This window comes from Opisthocomus hoazin, chromosome 6 (genome assembly GCF_030867145.1).
Source record: "Opisthocomus hoazin isolate bOpiHoa1 chromosome 6, bOpiHoa1.hap1, whole genome shotgun sequence".
Taxonomy (NCBI): domain Eukaryota; kingdom Metazoa; phylum Chordata; class Aves; order Opisthocomiformes; family Opisthocomidae; genus Opisthocomus; species Opisthocomus hoazin.
This window is the reverse complement of record NC_134419.1, coordinates 40950237-40971190: the sequence shown is the minus strand read 5'-3', so window position 1 is coordinate 40971190 and position 20954 is coordinate 40950237. Positions and strand designations below refer to the sequence as shown.

General features: G+C 44.0%; 1 protein-coding gene across 1 annotated transcript; it reads left to right on the top strand.

The window, feature by feature from the left end:
• Nucleotides 1-71: 71 nt before the first annotated feature.
• On the top strand, nt 72-19523 carry AP3M1 (adaptor related protein complex 3 subunit mu 1). The gene is made up of 9 exons (XM_075422901.1): nt 72-147; nt 8089-8364; nt 9068-9239; nt 11436-11573; nt 13496-13581; nt 13958-14091; nt 14765-14972; nt 16391-16535; nt 18499-19523. Exons 2-9 carry the CDS (start codon nt 8092-8094, stop codon nt 18597-18599), a joined length of 1257 nt encoding a protein of 418 aa, XP_075279016.1. The 5' UTR covers nt 72-147; nt 8089-8091; the 3' UTR covers nt 18600-19523.
• The last annotated feature ends 1431 nt before the right edge of the window (nt 19524-20954 follow it).

Sequence of the window (20954 nt, the reverse complement as noted above, 5' to 3'; positions counted from 1 at the left end):
GGGACCTGCCCGTTATCCGGCGCTCAGCGCAGGCAGCGCCCCGGCCGCCCGCGCCTCCGCCGGGGGGCGGCCCCGCGCGCTGCCGGGCCTCGCCGCCATCTTGGCCGCTGCCCCGGGAGCGGGACGGGCCGCGCCGGGCCGGGGGAGGTACGTGGGGGCCGCTGAGGGAGGCCTCACCATGGGGGGAGGGGGGGGAGTTCACCTGTTACCGTGTCCGTTCCCGTCCCTCGGTGTCTGTTTAAACGTAAAATGATCTTCGTGTTTGAATAAAAATGGGCTGCGGGGGGTGTGCGGAGCGGCCCGGCCGCCTCCTGTCAGAGCTGGGGGGGAATGGGGGTCCGCGTCGGCCGCTGGCTGAACGGTGAGGAGAAGGGGGGGGGGGGGGTATGCACAGGGGGGCCATTTTGTTCGGTTCTGGGGGGAGGCGGCTCAGGGGTGATGCTGGAGGGGTAGCACCCAGGCCCCCCGAACCCTCCTCCAGCAGCGCTGCTGCTGACACGGTGGTTCTGGCTATGCCCTGCTTGATTAGCAAGGGCCCCCGGGAGTGTAGATTTGCATAACAGGCGCTGGAAATTAATCTGTTATCGTCCACCACTGTGCATTGCACGTCGCTTCTGCCCTGTTCGGTGCTAACAGGGTAACGGGGTGGAGGTTGTTACTGCTTTTCGTTTGTTTCGGTGCTTGATCAAAGTGGAGGAATAGTTTTGTCATTAAACGTAGCTGTTGTATCAACAACCAGGAAAGAAATCATACTTGAATAATGAAAATGGGAGAGGAGAAGCTATTTTGCAAGAAAAGCACAAGCAAATTATGCATGCAAGAGGTAAAAAGATGGAAGCGCTGTTTTACGAAAGAACTGAGTATGCCAACCAGGAGAATGATTCAGCTGGCAGTTCCCAGCAGGCTTGAGCTATACATAGCTTCTCATTTAGTACAAAAAACCAACACCTGAGTGGTATTTCACTGTAAATGTCTAGGATTTAATCTGTGGTGTGTTCGGTTCTAACTCAAAAACACCAGCAAACCTGGTTTTGGGAAAAAAAAAAATAAAATGGGACAAGTAGATTCTTTCCCGTCTGAAAATTCCTTGCAGATGGCAAACTAAACATTAAGACTGCTCTACACCCTCTAGTGCTTAGTTTTGCTGTCCTTGTCCAGAAATGGTATTTCCTGTTCTGCAAAATCTCTATGCACCAGCTAAGTCCCAGTTACTCTTTCAAATAAAGCTCTTCTTGCAAGGAGTTCTGCATTAAGAATCTTGAATAGAAACCTTGCCATGAGGATTCATGAAAGAGAAATTGAAGTCCTTGAGGTAGAGAGATCTGGAGAGCAGGTGATAAGTGGCAGCTGTACTTCATGGCTGTAATAATGGGAAGAAATTAAATTAAACCTTTTTAACATGTTAAGTTCCTTCCTCTTGTTTCCCTTTTATTTTCCCCCAATTTACAGCTTCCCATATAGCTTTCAAAACTTAGCTAGTACACCTTAAATAAGTGAAATCTTTTTTATGCTTATTCAACATAATGTGTGAGAGGCTGCTTTTCAACAGGAACTTCTTACCAGATCCTTGAAGACTTAGTATTCGGGAGCCTGACTTTATTCATATAGGGTGGAAGAATTAGAGTGCCGCTCTGATCTCTTCTCATGGAAGAGAAGGGAGGTAAAAATGGTTATATGCCACCTTTCTACCATCCACGTTTGGACTCGTTGTGGCAGAGCACACACACGTTAGTAAGAGCTGTTGCTTACAGCAGGGTTCCAGTGATACTTGTTGGCGCTGATGTAGTATTTCAGTACCACATGGCTCTTTGGCACTGTGCTTGTCCCTTCTACAACCTGGAGTGCCTCTTAAAATAGAGCCTGTGGAAAGGAGCAGTATAAAGCTGGTAGCACTGTCGCTCCAGCCCAGGAGCAGTGAATTAGGAAAGCACGATGGAAATCTTCCCAAAGAACTACCAAGATTAGGCTTTTGTATCCTATGATCGAATCCTGCTGCCTTAGCCTTGTAGAGTTCTCCATGCTTAGGCTGGAATATGAGCCTAATTATCAGTCTGTTCCTGAAAATATAGTTGACAGTAAATGCGGGACAAGATCTTCACCTTACCTGTGCCCATTTGGTCCTCTCTGTCTATTCAGTACTGCTTTCAGAGAGTGAATTTCTGAAGTGGTCCCTTAGTAGTCCTAAAGCGTCTAATTCACATGTAAATTGTGTTAGAAATGTTCCACCTTCATGTGAAAATTCAGTTTTAGCAATGAATTTTCAATTGCTTTGGTGGGTTTTCTCCTTAGAAACTCCTGCCTTTTCAGCTTTTACAGTGGAGCTTTCTGTTCTTGCAGGTCCCAAAGGGAGCTGCAGTTATTCAGGATCTAATATTGTTCGATTATTCAGGATCTAATATTGTTCTGTTGTCAAGAGACGGAACTATCTTGCCAGCGACTGGAATATTTATACTGGAACTAAACTGAACAGAGACGCTGTGCAAATGAATTATTGGAAAGCTCATCGGTCAGTAGATGAAATGCTGCGCAAATTCTTATGCAGGCTGTGATTGTTATTGGTAAAAGCATGGAGGGAGTTGGAAATTTTGTTATGGATACCAAACACTGATTTAAGACAGCTTCAGAGTATTCTCAAAGGACTACTTCCTTTTAAAAACAATTCCAGAAAGTCACTAACTAAGTTTTAAATAAGAGTAAAGATAAATAAATATATAGTGAGCATCTGGGAAGCAAAGTGATGATCTTGCTGATAAAATATGCGTCTGAATTGTTGTACAGACACATGCACTTCGTAGTGTTAAGTTAGAGTTGATTATGGGAGTTTTGCTTGACTAACACAGAGAGACGCCAGGCAGTTCTTAAGAAGGGTTGCAAAGATGTTTTTACTTTAATGTGCAGATACCTATGCCATGTGCATCTTACGTGTAAAAAGATTAATGACACTTGAGCAGCAGCAGTAAGATACTCTAACAATGGTAGGAGCCTTGCAAAAACCGTGAAATGACAGAACATTCACATTTTAGTAAGATCTGAGATTTCCAGGTACATCAGTTTGAATCGCAGCTTCCAGTGTTGTGTCAGGTTGGTCCAGCCAGTTATACGTCTGTTCAGAGCTGCTGCGCTGGCTGTCTTGAAAATGTCAGTCAGGTATTTAATAGGACTTCTCTTCATTAGGGTTGCTGTTATAAGAGCTGGTGAATGGGGTTGGGGAGGTGGGGAGCACAGGTTGTCTAGTTTTGCCGCATCTGTGGCGCATTTGGGACACATCTTGAATTTATAGGAAAAAGCTAAACTACGAACCAGCTGGTTGTGACAAAAATACCAGCTTGAACACAGAAATAGAGCTGCCTATCTTAGCTTATTTGTTTCTCCAGATTACTTTAAGCATTTGCTTACTTTCCGTTCGCTTGTGACTAGTTCATTTCGACAAATACGTTAACGGAGGCTCAGACAGTCCACCCCCTGCTAATCCCTCCACCCTTCGGAGCCGCTGCGCCGCATGGAGGGAACATGGAAGCCGTGGAATGCTTTCCTGGTGATGGTCCCGTTTTGAGCTGTGATTGTTACTAGCTCTAAAGGGCATGGCAGAGGTCAGGGAAAGATTCCTCGCTTCCTGGTTTTCAGAGCTTGGCTGTAACTCAGCTCAGTGTTATGGAAAAGCAGCTGGTAACAGTATGTCTGCATTAATTACATTTCAGAGGACTTAAGGACAAGCGTGTGCAATCAGTCTTTTTCCCATGCTCGCAGCCTCTCCCTCTTGCTGATGAGTTCCACTTTTGTCTTGTAAGACTGCTGTGACTTCAGTCCAGATGTTTCTGTGCCAAGAGATTGAAAAAACAGTAACATTGCAAAATCCAGATTTAGTCAAAAGAGAAGATACTGACTTGGAAACAGCGTACTGAAGGCGCCTTAGTTAAAATACTTAGTTCTTCTGTGAGGACTTCATATTCTGGTAGGATGGAAATGGCTGCAAAGAATCGTGTGGAGTTTCATGAGTCAGAGCAGGGACAGGAAGCCTGTGAGAAGAAGCTGCAGAACCTCTGCTGGGCTGCTGTTGCTGCAGTGCCTGTAAGATGCCTTTCAGTCAGGCAGCAGCATGGACAGCTGTCAGCCTACTAAAAATGAGCTTGAATGGCTTGCGCTGGACGAAAGATGCAAATAATAGTCCACGTACGTCTTCAGTCTGCTTCTTAGGTAGGCCTAAAAGCAGAGAGATGGGAGGCTTGTCCTTTTGAAATAGTCCTAGGAGCACATCTTCGGTATTTTACGTAGAGTGGTTTTACGCTGCCATTTCAAAGTGGTGTACGTGTATGCTGCTGCACAGGCACTCTCACGATTCTTAAATTTTGGTGGTGTGCTTTTGCTACTGCTTTTTTAAACTTAGTAACTTTGATTAAAGACCTTTACCCTCAAAGTGCTGCAGTTCTTAACATGCTTTGCTGTTTGGCCACAAATATGAACTTGACCTATTGGTCAGAGGAATCTTACTGTTACTAGATTGATTTCTTATGTTCAGCACTTTTTTGTCTTTTTTTCTTTGCAAATCTAATGTTCTGATGAGAGAGAAGAAGGTAAGGTACTGAGAAATGAGTTTCAGGATGTCTGTATGTCTGAAATGAAATCTGACACTCTGAGTAGCAGGGAAATCTTCAGTATTCAGAGCACGGCAAGTAATTTTTGTTAAATAATAGCTTACATAAGATATTTTTGCGGTAGTACCAGTTGTAAGATATCCACCATGAAATCCATCTTTAATTGGCTCATGCCAATTGCTTGACAGCGTGGGGGATAAATCAAATTACTTAGTCTTGCGTATGATAGACTGGTGTCCCCACTGCTACGAGAGCTGCTTTATTACAGTCAGCACTGGGAAGCATAGAGACTGAGCTGCCTGCTGACTGACAGGGCAGGGCTCGTGCCCGTGGGTCTGCCTGCTCTGTTCTTCAGCTGCAAGGAGAGAGCTTTGGTTTTCCAGAGCATTTCACATCAGCAGCAAATTAATGTACTGCTAAAACTTGTGAAGGAGGAAGGGAGTATGTGAGGGGTTTTGAAGGGAACTCTTATACTAGAAGCAGAATAATAACATATCATGGGAAATCCTGTAGTCCCAATCTTCCTACCCAGAAGACAGGATAGGCAGCTAGGTGGGATTTTACTGCTCAGGGCTGTATTTAGGTAGCGATTATGTTGGCCTGCTGCATGGCTGTGCTTCTTAAAAGTGTATCGAGACAAATGCAGTCATTTCTGATCAACAAAATCTGTATGAGCGTTAACAGCAGGACAACTGCTAGGGCTTGAAAACACCGTCACCTGTGTCTGATCTGCTTAGTCAGAGAATCATGCGAAGCTGCCTGCGGTCCAGCATAGCTTCTCCACAGTGGGCTGTAGGTCAAGTCCTCTGGAAATTGAGTTTTACTGGTGTTGCTTGTACTGAAACTGTCCTGTGCAGCCTTGTGTGCGTTTACTAGGAATCGGGTCTTACATTTGTTAACAGATATGCTGTTGTATCCACATTAAAATGTACAGAGAACTATTCTAAGCTTTATAGCTGATCACCTTCATATGTTTGGGCTGCCCTAGTGTGGAACAATACTGACATTCAATAGTTGATTGTACTTGACACCGTTGTGTGACTATCCAGGAGATTTTGGAGGGTTTTCATGTCCAGCGCTGGCTAAATTCAGAACATGTTTCATTGAACTGGATTAAAGCAATTGTGTCAAGGCTTCTTTATAAGAACACTGTGCTCACAGTGTTAAAATTGTCGTGTTTTTTAACAAACTAAATTAGAGATTAATCTGGTCCAGGAGAAATACAGTAGAAACACGCAATAACACTTTGTAGCTTTGTCTCCTTTCCCACTCTTAAGCAACTCGGCAATCAGACTAACCGAAAGGACTTCCTCTTATATACCGTATTGGCTTAGGTGAATTTTTCTGTCCACATTTTGACTATTGGTCTTTTTGTGTCTACCCTCAAAGACAGTGTGCTCTTGGCAGGAGGTATCTAAGACCTGGCAGGGCCCCAGCGAAGATGAGCACATTGCTGTCATGCATGTGAAGGAGCACCTGGAGTTCAGCATTTGAAAAGCTGGGTCTTGGCTCCCTTCCCACATCTGCTGACTTAGGTGGAGGGAAATAGCATGCTAGCTACCTTCCTTAGTAGTCCTTTTTCACCTTCTCTGGTGAGCTTTGGAAGGCATACTTTTGTTTCGTCAAGATCTGCAGGGCCGCACCATATTTCCGTGTTGCAAGTGTGTTGGGAGGTCAGCCTAGTCCTCTGGGCAGTTCAGATTCACACAGAGCAACAAGAGCTCACTCTGGATGGAGCTAGGTGTTTGTTCCCGTATTTTGGAATACGGTTTAATTATACAGTGTTTGGACTTCTTAAAATCTCTGTGGGACTGGGCCATTTACATCTAGATGCTTCTGTGCCATCTTCACATTTGTGTACCAGAGTTAACATCAGCGAAGGAGCGAATTTTATCTGCATTTTATGGCACAATCTTGGCCAAACAGTATAAGATTAATGAAGACTATCATAGGTTTTTGGTAGATGTGTTTGGCTTCTCTCGGACATGCAGAGTTGATGGTGGTCTTCCTTTTTCAAGGTGTAGATGCCCAGTAACTGGTCTCTTTCAAGTCATGTTTGAATTCCTCCAAAGGCTAAATAAACTTCAGTGTGGGGTATCTCCATTGCTGTCATCTGCCCATTTCCACCACCTCCTCCGCGCCAGCTCTAGCACTCCCTGGCAATGTAATAACTTGCATCACAAAGTTGATCTGACCAAAAGCTCCTTTTTCTGGGTCAATTTATGGCTGAAGCAGTTTCCTAATATAGTTAATTGCAGAGCCACAGACCTGCTCAAATCAATACCTGGAAGGCAAAAGGAATGAATAGCCAGTGGTAGGGGCAGCTTCTTCAACTACAGAGTGAATTTATGCAGGGTTAACTTCACCTGGAGGAGCCAGTGCTTGGGTTACAATTTGTTTATTTTGTTTTCTAAGCCTGAGTATAAACTTGGACCTTATTTTTGTCAGAGGATGGTCAGCCGAAGCATTGTATGTGTCTCATGTAAAGGCTAAAGAAATAAACAGAAGTCTGACAGCATTTGTCTCTTCTGCAGATGTGGAGAAAAGTTTATTCACTTCATTTGAATCAACAACTTGGTTCACTTACTATCTCATTGAAAGTTGGGAAATAGACTGTGAATTAGTTTTAAAGAAACACAGATAAGCTTCTTGTCCCATGAATAAAATGAAGGATCAGTGGCTGAGGCATGTTATTTGTAAATCTTTAAAGATATAAGAAAAAACAGTTACATTCCTTATCTGCAGTTCATACTCCCCTTTTTCATGAGTGAGTTTTTAAGTGTAAAACATTTTATGTAAACATATTTGATATGCATCAAGCACATTTGAGGCAATTTTATTCATTAAATGAGATTTCAGTTCCTAGTTCTGTGTACTTTTAATGAATTCCAACCCTTTATCCAAGTGCAGCTTGACATAGATCAGAAGCCAGCAAATAAAAATCACTTCTCTAGTTAAATAGCTGAAAGCTGACAAGCTGAAGAGCTATATCTTTATCATCGTGCAGCTCTTAGTTATGTGTGTAAATGTTAGGTAATGACAAGCTGAAGAGCTATATCTTTATGATTGTGCAGCTCTTAGTTACGTGTGTAAATGTTAGGTAAACGCCTCTGCCATAGGAAACTTTATGTGTAAGTTACCCTGATGTGTTGCCAAACATGTTTGAGTGGCAACTCATGAGAGTCAGCTTATCTTTAAGAAATAAATTACAAACACCAAATAGAAATGAAAGTGGAAATCAAGGGTGCTGGCTTCTTGCTTACATTGTGATATATGCTAGCGACTTAATTGACTGTGAAATATTTTGTGGTGGAACATCCCTCTGGATAAAGAAAATGCAATTTAAAGAAAAGCAGCAAAGCAGATCTTTTTCTTAAATTCACAGTGTGTGTTGATAAACTATAACCGTTGTAAGAAAGGGAATCTGGGCGAAGAAATAATGTCAATCCTCATATCGTTTTGTTTATTTTAACTTATTTGAATGTGTTTCCAACAGAAAATGATCCACAGCTTGTTTCTTATAAACTGTTCTGGTGATATATTCTTGGAGAAGCACTGGAAAAGCGTTGTGAGCCAATCTGTGTGTGATTATTTCTTCGAAGCTCAAGAGAAAGCAATCGATGTTGAGAATGTGCCTCCTGTCATCTCAACGCCGCATCACTACCTCATCAGCATCTATCGGGATAAAATCTTCTTTGTGTCTGTCATACAGACAGAAGTGCCACCACTCTTTGTAATCGAATTTCTGCACCGAGTAGCAGATACTTTCCAGGTCTGTCACCATTAAATGACTTTAAAATTGGAATAATTCCAAGGGAATTTTTTTTAAAAGCTTCTTTTAAAGAAAGATAATAAACCCTCCTGTCAGTGACTTTCCCCTTTGCAATTTTTAAGTCAAGCGCTGGTTTGCAGAGTACAAAGGAAAAGAAGGCATATTTTGTGTATTCATCTGATGCATAGCTACCAGTGCACGTGCACTAAACCCCAGATCCCACTTTGTAAATGCTGTCTTTTTTTCTGTAAGTTTTTATACTGTTCATTTTATATAGATGACAAGAAGCACTCTGTAGGGAGGAAGGAGCTGCGAAGCCTGAGTCACTTTTCAGCCTGTTTCACAGACAGTGTAAATAAAGGAACCTCTGTGAAGACTGAGCATTGCCAAAAGACAGTGTCCTTCTTTTACAAGAGTCTTCTAACTGAAGATGTGTTAACGTTGACAAGTGGGAGGACCTTTGGGACATATATACTAGTAAATCAAATTATGTTCCTTTCACTGCTCACTGTCTTTATTTCTAATTAGATGATAAATGTCATCTTAATATATGATGCCATCAGACTGTAGAAGTAGCTAGTCAGTTTAGGCACTAAAATTCCTTGATATATTAGGGGGTTTCTATAAGCAAAAAAAACAAACTTTTGCGGAGTATTTTAACAGGAATAAAAATCCTCTCCTTTGTAATCTCTGTTTTGTTTAGGATTACTTCGGCGAATGTTCTGAGACTGCAATTAAAGACAATGTAGTTATTGTGTATGAACTTCTAGAAGAAATGTTAGACAATGGCTTTCCACTGGCAACAGAATCTAACATATTGAAGGAGCTGATTAAGCCTCCCACAATTCTGCGCTCCGTTGTCAACTCCATCACAGGTATGAAAAGAAATAATTTTCAGCGGTGACTGGCTGCTTTAAAACAAAGCCCCATCATGCTTCGTGGCTGAAAAATAACATCATATTGATGTGAATCTGTAAGGCGAGGCCACTGTCCTGCCACTTCTCACAGTTAAGAGTTTTATAAAAGCAACTTCCTCCTTATTTCCAGTTTATGCCTGACCCCTGCGATATCCCCAGTGGCATTGCGTGGTCCAACCACAGTTGCTGAAGTCCCTCAGGACCACCAGTTCCCAGCACCGACAGTGCTTACTGGAGACAGGTGCTCTGGGATGGGTACAGAGCTCACTCACCCTGAGCCTTGAATAACCAAGGGGCATTGGAGAAGGTTATGCATTCTATAAGAAATCATTATAGAAAGGTATATAACATACTTAATAAATCTTTGCTGGCTGGGAACAGATAGCATGAAGGGAGGCAAGCAACCTGTGGTCAGCGTCCTCCCTACCCCCACCACCATCAGCATCCACCAAGTGCGGAGCTGGTTTCAGGCTGTTGTGAATGGGTATGTCTTGCACTGATGGAGCCAAATGTCTGTCAGCTGAGCTGGTGGAATCTGCCTGTCTGGCAGGCGGCTGTGAGGGAGCAAGGCTGTGAAGTGTCACATGGGGTCAGTGATACCTAAGATGTTCCTCTGTACATTGTGTTAGAGAAGGGTAGTAGGGGGGCTGCAGGGCCATACAGAGGTAGTGCTCGGAGGAGTTGGTCTTTGAGGTAGCACATGTGGTTTAATCTTTGAGTATAAATCTCATCAGTTTTAACATCTGCTTTTTGGGGTTTGTGTTTGTTTTTAATGTGGTTTTGAATGGTAGTAGTTATACTTACGAAAAATATCTATGATGTTAATGGACTAGATGCACCACTCTAAGGGGCATTAAGACTCCTGAAGCCAAGGGCTGCAACATCAAATCCTCTAGTTTTATCTAAAGCCTTATTAGAATTCCCTAGGAGCCGAAAGCGCCTGCCCAGGGCAGCCTGGCAGCCAATGGACGCGAGGCGTGGCTGTGGCCACTGCTGCCCTTCAGAGATGCAATGGCAGTGAGGAAATGGTTGCAATTCCTCCCCGACGTGTTATAGCACCAGGATGGGACTTTAGGGAGGAAGTTTTTCTCTGCGAGGTATTTTGCTAGCTTAAAAGAATGAAAGCTTCTGTTTTCCGCCTGCTAGGAGAGGGCCTACCCAGCAGGTTGTGTAGAAATGATAACCGCTGGCCACCAGCCTCTCAGTGAAGCTGTCCCACATGGCAGGACACACTACCACAATCGTCGTGCTAAAGGGCGCAAGCAAACATGCGCTGTGGCCGTGTCCCGAGACCTGCTTCTAGCAGAGGGAGTTGTTTCCACTACACTGGGATTCCAAGACCAGTCACCCAGGCCACAGAAGTGATAAGATATTTTTCCTTTTTAAAGAATCATCAGTTTAGGTAGCTCAGGAAGCCCTGTTCTCACACCGAGTGGTATGAAGTACCAGGCGCCAAGGGTGACAGCAAGACAGGCAGGAGCAGTGGCATCACTGTTAAGGATCCCAGAAGTTGAGCCAGTGGGTCAGGATCAGATGATAACAGGGTCCTCTGCAGCTCAGTGATTGCCAGGAAGGCCCATCACGATGACACAGGTCAAGCCAGAAAGTTAAGGCTATGGGCCAGGATCGATTTGGCACGTGGTCAGATGTCGATGTGGCAGTCATGTTGCTGCAGGGTAGCTCAGATGGGCGCCAAGGGTGAGAGCCTCAGCCTAACAACAGCTCCCAAGCAAAGGGGCTTGGTGCCCTCCCTCAGGCTTCTTCCAGGTCTTTCTTCATAACAACTCTTATTGGTAGATCAGCCCTCAAGGCAGCCGGCTAAAACTCTTAGGAGAAGGGGGAAGCGCTCGCAAGGAGCTGTAATGTCTCGAACTGAAGCGATGAAATCCTTTGCAGGATCTAGCCCCACATCTCCTCCCTCTCAAACCTCCTGCTGACTTGAGCCTTGTATTTTGCTGTGCAAAATATAGTCTGAACTGTAAGTCTGGACACGTCCTTGAAGTGCATTCACATCACCTAATGAATGAAACATTAGTGCGCCAGGTTCTAGTCTGCAGTTCTTGGGAGCAAATCTTGCTTTGATTCTTAATTTTGGCAGTTGAAACATTCCTCTTGTAATTAATTACTAATTTTGAGTTCCTTTTCATTTTTAAGGCAGTAGTAATGTGGGTGACACACTTCCCACCGGCCAGTTGTCCAACATTCCTTGGCGCAGAGCAGGGGTAAAATACACAAACAACGAAGCCTATTTTGATGTCGTTGAAGAAATTGATGCGATTATAGACAAATCAGGTAAGATGCCTTGCAAACCCATTTCTGTTTGTTGAATGTGTTCACATTTAGCTGCTGATGTTTAGAGAGAATACAGTCCGACCCATTTCTTTGCTTGTGTTTTATATACATGAATCTATATCTTAAATGGAAATACACGATTTAAAATGACATGCCCAAAGGTATTTCTTCAGTTCATCTTAAAATAGCGATACGCTCTAGGCTGCTTCAAGAATATCCACAAGAAATGCTCTGTACTTAAATGTTTTCTGTTTGTACATTGATTATCTCTTAAAAGATATCAATGGAAAAAAATAGTTGGAGTTTTAAATGTGATGAGAAAATTATCTTCCATTGGTCTTGCCAACAATTTACTGTAGTCCTTGCAGGCCCTCAAGTGAGCAAGACAGAAGCTTTCATTAGCTTTCTTCTGATGGCAAGACAAAACTGGGTGCGAAATAGCTGGGCCGTATTGTTTTCATTATATATAAACTGGAGCCAGATAATATGAAGCATAATAATACTCCTTTCTCTTCTGTAAATGAAACATTTCTCTTCTGTAAATGAAACATGGTATCTTCAAATACAAAAATCTTTAATCTGAAATTTAACTCTGAGGAGGAATCTGATAACTTTTGTGTAAATGTTGCCAGTGCCAAGAAGTAGGGAAAAAAGATCCAAAAAAGAAACCAGCTGTGCTGTGGACAGGAGCCTGCTGTTTTGTTCATTACTGGGGCCGTCAGTTACTAAAGCTGAAGACTGCACGACACCATTTTGTGGTGGTGTGGGCCAGGGAGCAAATCTTCGATTTCTTCATTCTTTGCTGCTGTTGTAGCAGTCGTCGGTGTTGTTTTGGTTCCGTACACCAATTCAGTGAATGCTTTGGCCACTGTTGAACTGGGTAGTCAGAAGTAGCTATTGTGCAGCTCTTAGTCTCGCCATCTTGAAACTAAAAGGGGGTGGCAGTCACAGTCAGAACACCCTGACAGCTGTGATACTCTCCTAGCTCAAACGGACTCCCAAGAGTACTACGAGGATCCCCTGCAGGAGGCATAGATACTCGTTTCTGCTCTGATCCCTGGGGGACTAGCAATGCCAAGAGTCTTTCTTCCTAACCTTCACTGGGACAAAGAAGTAGATAAGGTTGCTCCCCTAGAATAGGGCTGTTATCTTGTTTCAGAGGCATATGGTTAGCTCCTTTCATCTGAAACTGGATCCCTGCTTTTCAAGCAAAGTATTAGCCCACAGTTTCTCCTTCCCCTTGACTAGATCAGCAATAGTTTCTACATATCTTCTAAAATAACCTTTGTTTGTAGGGCTAAGTAGTCCAGAGTCCTGCTGATGCCTTTCTGTCCTTATAGGGCATTTAAGGAAATGAGCCTTTCCTGGGTAGGATGCTTGGTATTCTTGCTTTGGAGTTGGGGGTTTTTTGCTATACATTTATTGAACGTGAAGATGAATATGTAATCCCACTGTTCAGCAAGCCATGCTTGTGAAAGCCAAGGTTATCTGGAGCTTTATAGCGTAAACTTACTATGTTTTGATGTGCTTCAACTTCCCTGCACCACTACAGGGTTTGCTAGTTTTCTGGAGACAGGGAACAGGGATAAAAGAAAGGAAGATTCAGAGCTTGCGTTTTCTAAACTCTTACTTGCTCACTGCTGGCAGCCAGTTCAAGCACATCCAGTCCAAGTCCTGTGTAACAGCTGGCACAAGTATAATTAGCTGATTTGGGACAAGCTGTTTGCTCTGGCTCGTATATTTTAGCAAGCTCCCCAGGCCACAGGTAACTGGAATGACCTTTCCTATCGGTGCTTGGCATGTTCTTGAGTCTTGCGCAAATGTCATCTGTGCCCTCTAGCTGCACTTCACAACGTTTGTTGGGCCCATCATAATAATGTTAAGGCAAGTGTCTGTTTTTCTTTGTTTTTCTCCCCCTGCAGGTTCCACAGTCTTTGCAGAAATCCAAGGTGTAATTGATTCGTGTATTAAGCTCTCAGGAATGCCGGATCTTTCTCTTTCTTTCATGGTAAATTTATCTTATATTTGGGAATTTTAATTGCTCAGGATTTATTTTTCTGAATAATCAGATTCAAACAATTTAAGAGCACAATCACTACTTCATGTGTTACACGTGCGAAAAACAACAAGTTTTGCGTTACATTGTAGAAGTTGCTGCGTTGCTCAAAAGTTGGAATGGCTTTTGTCTGTGTATAAAAATACCCTTACAGAAACTGCTGTACGAGGTCAGACCAGAAATCCATCTAGCTCAGTAACATGTCTCAGGTAATGGCTAGGAATGATACTTAAGAGTCTAAGAAATAGGAACTGTGTAGAGCTCAGTTGCTAGCTCAAACCGCTCAGACTTGATGAGATTTCACTTACCACTTTGCCACTACTTACAGAACCCACGGCTGCTGGATGACGTCAGCTTCCATCCATGTATTCGGTTCAAACGCTGGGAGTCCGAGCGAGTCCTGTCATTTATTCCTCCCGATGGGAATTTCAGGTTGATCTCCTACCGTGTCAGTTCACAGAAGTACGTTTCCATTTGGACACACTAGTTGTTCAGATGTACCATCTACCGCTTTCCATCTGAGTAACTGCAGATTTCTCCTTGTTACGGGCGGAATTTGCATTGTTGCTAAAATGTGTGTTCTCAGGTTTTCTCTCGTGAGTTGCTCTGTCCCCACTAAAACAAGAAAACAGTTTTTCAGTGAGCCGCTGATATTCAGCAATCATTTTTCGGTGGGATAAACCGCACACAACAGTAATATAGGGCTATTCGTTCCTGGTAGTCGTTGCTGCTAGGTGCTTTGTGGCTAAGTCTCTGTGTACGTAGAGGACTCTGCTCTTCATAAAAAGAATACTGAAAAAAAGTCTAAACTGGAGATACTTGCAAACTAAGTGATTTGTCTGGTGGCTGTTCTGAGAATTGGCTCAGTGAGACTACTTTAAAAAAATAAATAGCTGGAGGGAAAAGGATTAGGACAAGTGATCTGGAAGAAAATATTTTTTCCCTGTGATTCTCTGCTAATAAAATCAGTTCAGCAATGATGTTGAAGAGCTGAGTATCACTTTCCACTTTTGAAACAAGCTGGTTCTAGCTTGAAAACCTGCCAGAAACCCAAGAACTATTTGTGACCAAGAGCTTTGTTTTCTGGAGCAGAGAAGTAGCCAGGATGCCTTCAGCTATTGTCTTCTCTTTTCAGCTTGGTGGCAATTCCTGTGTACGTGAAACACATGATCAGTTTTAAGGAAAACAGTTCTTCAGGAAGATTTGATGTTACCATTGGACCAAAACAGAATATGGGGAAAACAGTAGAAGGAGTTGTCATGACAGTTCACATGCCAAAGGCCGTACTTAACATGAACCTCACTGCTACACAAGGCAGCTATACGTTTGACCCAGTTACTAAAGTAAGTCTTAAGTTTTTATTTATTTAACTATCTAAGACAACATCAGAGCAAGCCATACGTATTGCAGAGCACTGGAGCAGTGTTCCACACTTAGCAGAAAACTTTCCCTTCAGCATATGTTTATGAATTAAAATCTTCTTTTTAAAATTTACCTTTTCAAACTTAGATACACACCGGTTGTGAGTTCTGATTTTATCAGTCTCCCTTCCCTTCCCCTTTCCTTCTTCTCTTTTCCTCTGCTCCTTCACCCTCCTAATATTTTTCTTTAGTGGATTCAGCAGTATTTTGCTGGTGGTTTCACCTATGGTATATTTTGCAGTCTGTGTTCTTTAAAACATATTTATCTGGAGAAAATGCAGTAGACTAGAAAATAGGGAGCCAGAAACACAGGGAGCAGGAGATGACAAAAAGCCCTCTTCTGAAAGATCTGCCTGAAGACAGGCAGGGAGGAAGACAAAGGATCTGGAAAACTGTATCTTGGGAGTCCTGCTGTCTTGCCTCCGAGCTGGCGTTTGAGACCTGCATTTCCTAAAGCTCCTGAAGCTTTTTAGTACCTGGGAACCATTTCATGGAAATGCAGCCTGAGCCAAACCATTCTGCTGGCTCTAACACCCTGCTTTTGAGCTTTCTGCTGCCCTTGGAATATCTCAGTCAGCAGTTGATTTGAATTGTAAGTGAAAGCTCTCCAAGTAACATTTGGTTTCAAAAAGAACAGACCTTCATCTTTTTAAAACAAAAAAACCAACAAAAACACTAGAAGTCTCCTTTCCTCTCTGCAGCAATAAATTATACTGTGTTTTTCTCAAGAGTTGGGATAAGTAGGTGGATTGTTACTGCAAAAGTTTGTAGAAGTAGGGACACTTGAGATTTTTCTGCATTTATCAACAATTTTCTTTTATGGTAGAACAAAAAAAAAAAACCCATCTCTCTTGTGAATGAGTAAAGGGCGAAGTTGGTTCCATGTATCATCTTTAAAGTGTAAGAATCAATGGGAAACAAGTGACCTGTAGGAAAGTTATTCCAGCTTAACAATCTCCTTTTGACAAGTGCCTCGCTTCTGTCCTTCTCATTCTCATGTTGAAGTTGCTGCAGCCTTTGTGCTGTTTACTCTCCCTGCTTCATGGCAGCTGACCCAATCTGTCCACAGCAACGGTCACCATTACTAAGGGAACAAGGTGTATTGAGTGCACAAACCAGCTAAGGAACGCTGCCAGGGCCAAAAGAATGCTGGGAGGGAAAAGACCCCCCCCCATACCTGCAGGAGCCCTAACCAGGCCATCTGCCAGCCAGTGGGATAATTCTCAGGGCTACCAGGCTGCTTTCTGCACCTCGCCTGCAAACTGAAAGCTTGGTGTGAACTTGACGTCATAGGTTGCTTCCTAGAAAGCTACTGCTACTGTTCTCTCTTTCTCGACAAGGTGTTAACGTGGGACGTTGGCAAAATTACCCCTCAAAAGCTACCGAACCTGAAGGGCATAGTGAACCTGCAGTCTGGAGCCCCCAAGCCTGAGGAGAATCCAAGTTTAAACATCCAGTTTAAGATACAACAGCTTGCAATTTCAGGTGAGTGGGTGGGTGTTCTGATGGAATGCAGCTCTGTGGAGAGGGACCTGGGTGTCCTGGTGGATGACAGGTTAACCATGAGCCAGCAGTGTGCCCTGGCGGCCAAGAAGGCCAATGGCATTCTGGGGTGCATTAGGAGGAGTGTGGCCAGCAGGTCGAGGGAGGTTCTCCTTCCCCTTTACACTGCCCTAGTGAGGCCCCATCTGGAGTAGTCTGTCCAGTTCTGGGCTCCCCAGTTCAAGATAGATGAGGAGCTACTGGAGAGAGTGCAGTGGAGGGCTACGAGGATGATGAGGGGACTGGAGCATCTCTCTTACGAGGAGACGCTGAGGGAGCTGGGCTTGTTCAGCCTGGAGAAGAGAAGGCTGCGAGGAGACCTAATAAATGCTTACAAATATCTGCAGGGTGGGTGTCAGGAGGACGGGGCCAGACTCTTTCCAGTGGTGCCCAGCGACAGGACAAGGGGCAATGGGCACAAACTGAAGCAGAGGAAGCTCCATCTGAACATGAGGAAGAACTTCTTCCCTCTGAGGGTGACGGAGCCCTGGCCCAGGCTGCCCAGGGAGGTTGTGGAGTCTCCTTCTCTGGAGATATTCAAGCCCCGCCTGGACAAGGTCCTCTACAGCCTGCTGTAGGTGACCCTGCTTCGGCAGGGGGTTGGGCTGGGTGACCCACAGAGGTCCCTTCCAACCCCTACCATTCTGTGATTCTATGATTCTGTGATTCTGAGTAGCAGTAGGAAATTAAGTGGAGATGATGATGTGAAGTCAGCTTGGTCCAAAAAGGTAAAGTCCGATTTACCTAAACCTGAGAGCTACCCTTGCTGGAACACTCCAGTGCTGGGAACTGTGAATTCCCAATCATTTTGCTCAAGAAAGGCTGTGAGAAGCGTCAAGAAGAATGGATTTTTCTTTGTTGACTTGTGCATTAAATGTGCAAATTTATCCTTTTAGTGAAGAGTAATGGGTGATGATTTAGCATGCTGCTCGTGATTTGCTTTAGCCTTGTACCACTAAAGCTCTTTCTAGTGGTCAAAAAACTCCATTAATTTTAAAGAATGCCCTTCTTATTCTGCCCTTCTGGAGCTGGTCAGTTTTTCATCTTCTCAACAATCTGCCAGTAAAATCAGAATTAAGTCCATGGGGTAAGCGCAAAAGTAAATTTAAAGCAAACAAGTCCTCAGTCTGCAAACACTTAAGTCATGTGAGGTGTCCATGTGTAAAATGCTCCTGAAAGCAAGCTTTGCGGATTAAGACTCTAACAGCAAAGACTCACGTTTGGAAAGCAGGAGGACGACTAAAGGCAGTAGATGAGAATTGGTGGTAGTACCTGTAATACCTTGCTAGGTAGGTACCAGGTTGTGGTCCTTCTGCTTCCTAGACTGCTTGCCGAGTAAATTACGGTTAGTCCTCACACAAGAACAGAATCCTGCAGTTTCCTCTTCAGCTTGCAACCCACTAATTCAAATCTAGCAAAGCACAGTCGATCTGATGGCTGGATGCCAGAGACAATGGACCTGTGCAAAATCAAGGGACAATCTAAAACTGTTCGGTGATTAATAGCTACTGGTGTTCCTCACTTAACAGCAGAGGGATTGCTGGTCCTTGCAATTATGCTTTAGAGTGAAAAGAATTTGAAAAACTTGTCTTTTGCTTTATCTACGTTATTGGAAACTAGTGCAGTGTACAGGAGCTGTGGAAGATGGAGCCGTCTGTTCAGTAGTTCCTCCCTTGGAGGAGGGTGTTGGCTCACTGAGTACGAGAAAGTTGCTCTCTGCCAGGAGAGCTGCGATGAGGTGACACCAACGGTCTCATCTGCTGTTTGAAACCGGATGGACTTGTGCAAGGAAGATCTCAACCGATCTGAAAGTTGATTTTACATCAAGAAAGCAGGACTTTTAAACAGACTGACATGATTTCTAGCATTCTGCTTTTAACTTTGTACTTGGCTTTGTCTTTTTCAGGACTGAAAGTGAATCGCCTAGACATGTATGGAGAAAAATACAAGCCTTTTAAAGGTGTCAAATATATTACAAAAGCAGGAAAATTCCAGGTCAGGACGTGAGAAGATGCTCTACTTCCAAGAGTAAATTCTCCTTAAAAAACTTGACTGCTTAGTGACTTATGTTGCTATTAATTAGGTGCCAGTTAATTAATAGACACTGATTAGTTTGGGATCAAAGCATTTGTGCACAGCAGCTCCTAAAATGAAAGCGTAGCTTAGTTTTTCTTAATATGGCTTTCAAACAAGGTCCTTTTTTTCTAATACACCTTCACTTTTTTTTACGGAATTGTTGTGCTGGTGAATAGTTTGATAGAGGTGATCCACAAAACGTCGCAAACACTACACTGCCGGTCAGATACCAAAGCCCAGAGGCCAGGCACATCACGAAGGCCAGACAGGCCACTGGCAAAGCCTTGTGGTGGCACGTTTTGCTGCCACAGCTGCCTTCAGAGAAAGCTCAGCTATCCTCACTGCCAGCTGCAAGCTGGCATTCCACAAAGCACCACGTAATCCATTCAGAAAGAGAGAGGGGCAGGGGCCTGGGACATAGCACATGTCACTCCTGAGGAAGAGCTTCTGATGAAGAAAAAAAAGTAATTTCCATGTTGTTTACAAAAAATCGCCTTTCTTAAGAAGCATTTGCCTTAATCAGCTTTCATTTGTGCCATCTGCAGATGAGCTGATAAATATAACTTTCTGCATTCAATCTGGGAGGTGATTGTTGCTTCAGTAATCCACTTTCTTTCCATTCAATCTTTGCCATCATTTTTTTTAAGAATACAGTTGCAGAGAGTAAGATCTATTTTTTATGTGAAGCCCTTGCTTTGATTTCGGTGTTCCACTTGTTCGAAGTGGGTGCCACCAGACTTGTGCCGTGCGTACGTTGGAGCGTAGCTTTTTAGATAGCACAATAGAAGTGTCAAGTGTATTTAATGGTTGTGTGCTTTAATGTTATGAAATAAAGGGAACTCTACTGCAAATGCATTTTCTCTTGTGAAACGCTGTTGTAAACTTCGTGGTGCTCTTAGGTGGGAGACCTCTGAAATACAACTGAACAATGACGATTTGTCATTGTCTTTACTGAACTTGATCACTGAGCAGCTATTTAGAGTTTAGAAAGCGCATTTAGGAGTGTGGCAGGCAAGCTCCCGTTTGTTGTTTTTTTTTTTTTTAAGTGGAGGACTATTAACTTTTAGATTGTGACATTTCAGAGACACAACAATGATGCTGCAAAGCTGACTAAACTTCTCCTTACACGCCATCATAAGCTCCTTATCTCTGTAAACTGCTCCATGTTCCACGGTACCCGTCAGCCTTCAGACCATACGTTCGGTCGGTACAAGGCAGGCTGAGAAACCCAAGTTCAGAGTTAAGAAAGGGTGGGATACTGGGGACCCTCTGCTTCCCTAACCTGTTTGGCTTACAAACTGATGACTAGGTGCTGACTTTTGCTTCAGATGAAGAACAGGAACTCCAGTCAGTCAGTAGCGAAAATTTCAAATACTGGGACAAGAAGTGATCCAGTCGGAAAAAAGGAGGGGGAACCCACCCGAACGCTGGCAGCAAGCCAGTCAGAAAAGAAACGAGCATATATTTGCTATTGGTACCTTTGGACATACCGCTAGGGTAAGCTTGGCCACAAACCACCACTTTGAATCTCTGAAGTTACCGTAGATTTGCGTAGATTTAAAAGCTACCGACCTTCTAGTCTACCTTTTTCTTCTGGAGAAACATCCGTCAGTTCATTACTCATCCTACAGTTCTGCTCCGTGTTTCAGCAAATGGCATCCTTCGGTTATGGTCATTTTACCAAAGTCTTGTCTACAGCTGTAACTGGTAATGTCCCAAGCTTCAGGCTGAGTCGCTAGAGCCGCTCTCTGCCTTGCCAGCCTGGAAATGCTGCCGGATCGCCTTTCTGAGCAGAGCTGACACCACTACCGATGGAGCACACAACGCAGTGCCAACACCGGCTGGCCTGAACACCCACCCTGCCCTTCAGCACGTCGCAGCGTGAGTCTTGCCACCCTCCTGTAACTCGGGCACCAGGGCAGCACACACAACACTTCTGTCTCTGGAGAGGCTTTGACCCGTACTCCGCCGTGCACCACCCGAAGGCGCTGGCAACAAGAATTCCAAGAATTGACTCACCGGATAGGAAACCACCCTGCGCATGACGATGGCTTTCATCAGGGAAGCAGCAGCGGTTGTGGTGTGCCGGCTCCAGCCATTGCTCCAAACACAGGAAACTCAACTGCAGACACTGCAGAAGGGGGGGCTCTGTTCCTGTGCTCCCTGTTAAAAAAAAAAGTCGCACCAGCACCTGTGTGAATTCCTGGCAGTGTCCAGAGCCAGCTTGGACAGGGCTTAGAGTACCCCGGGCTGGTGGAAGGGGTCCCAGCCCACGGCAGGGGGGTT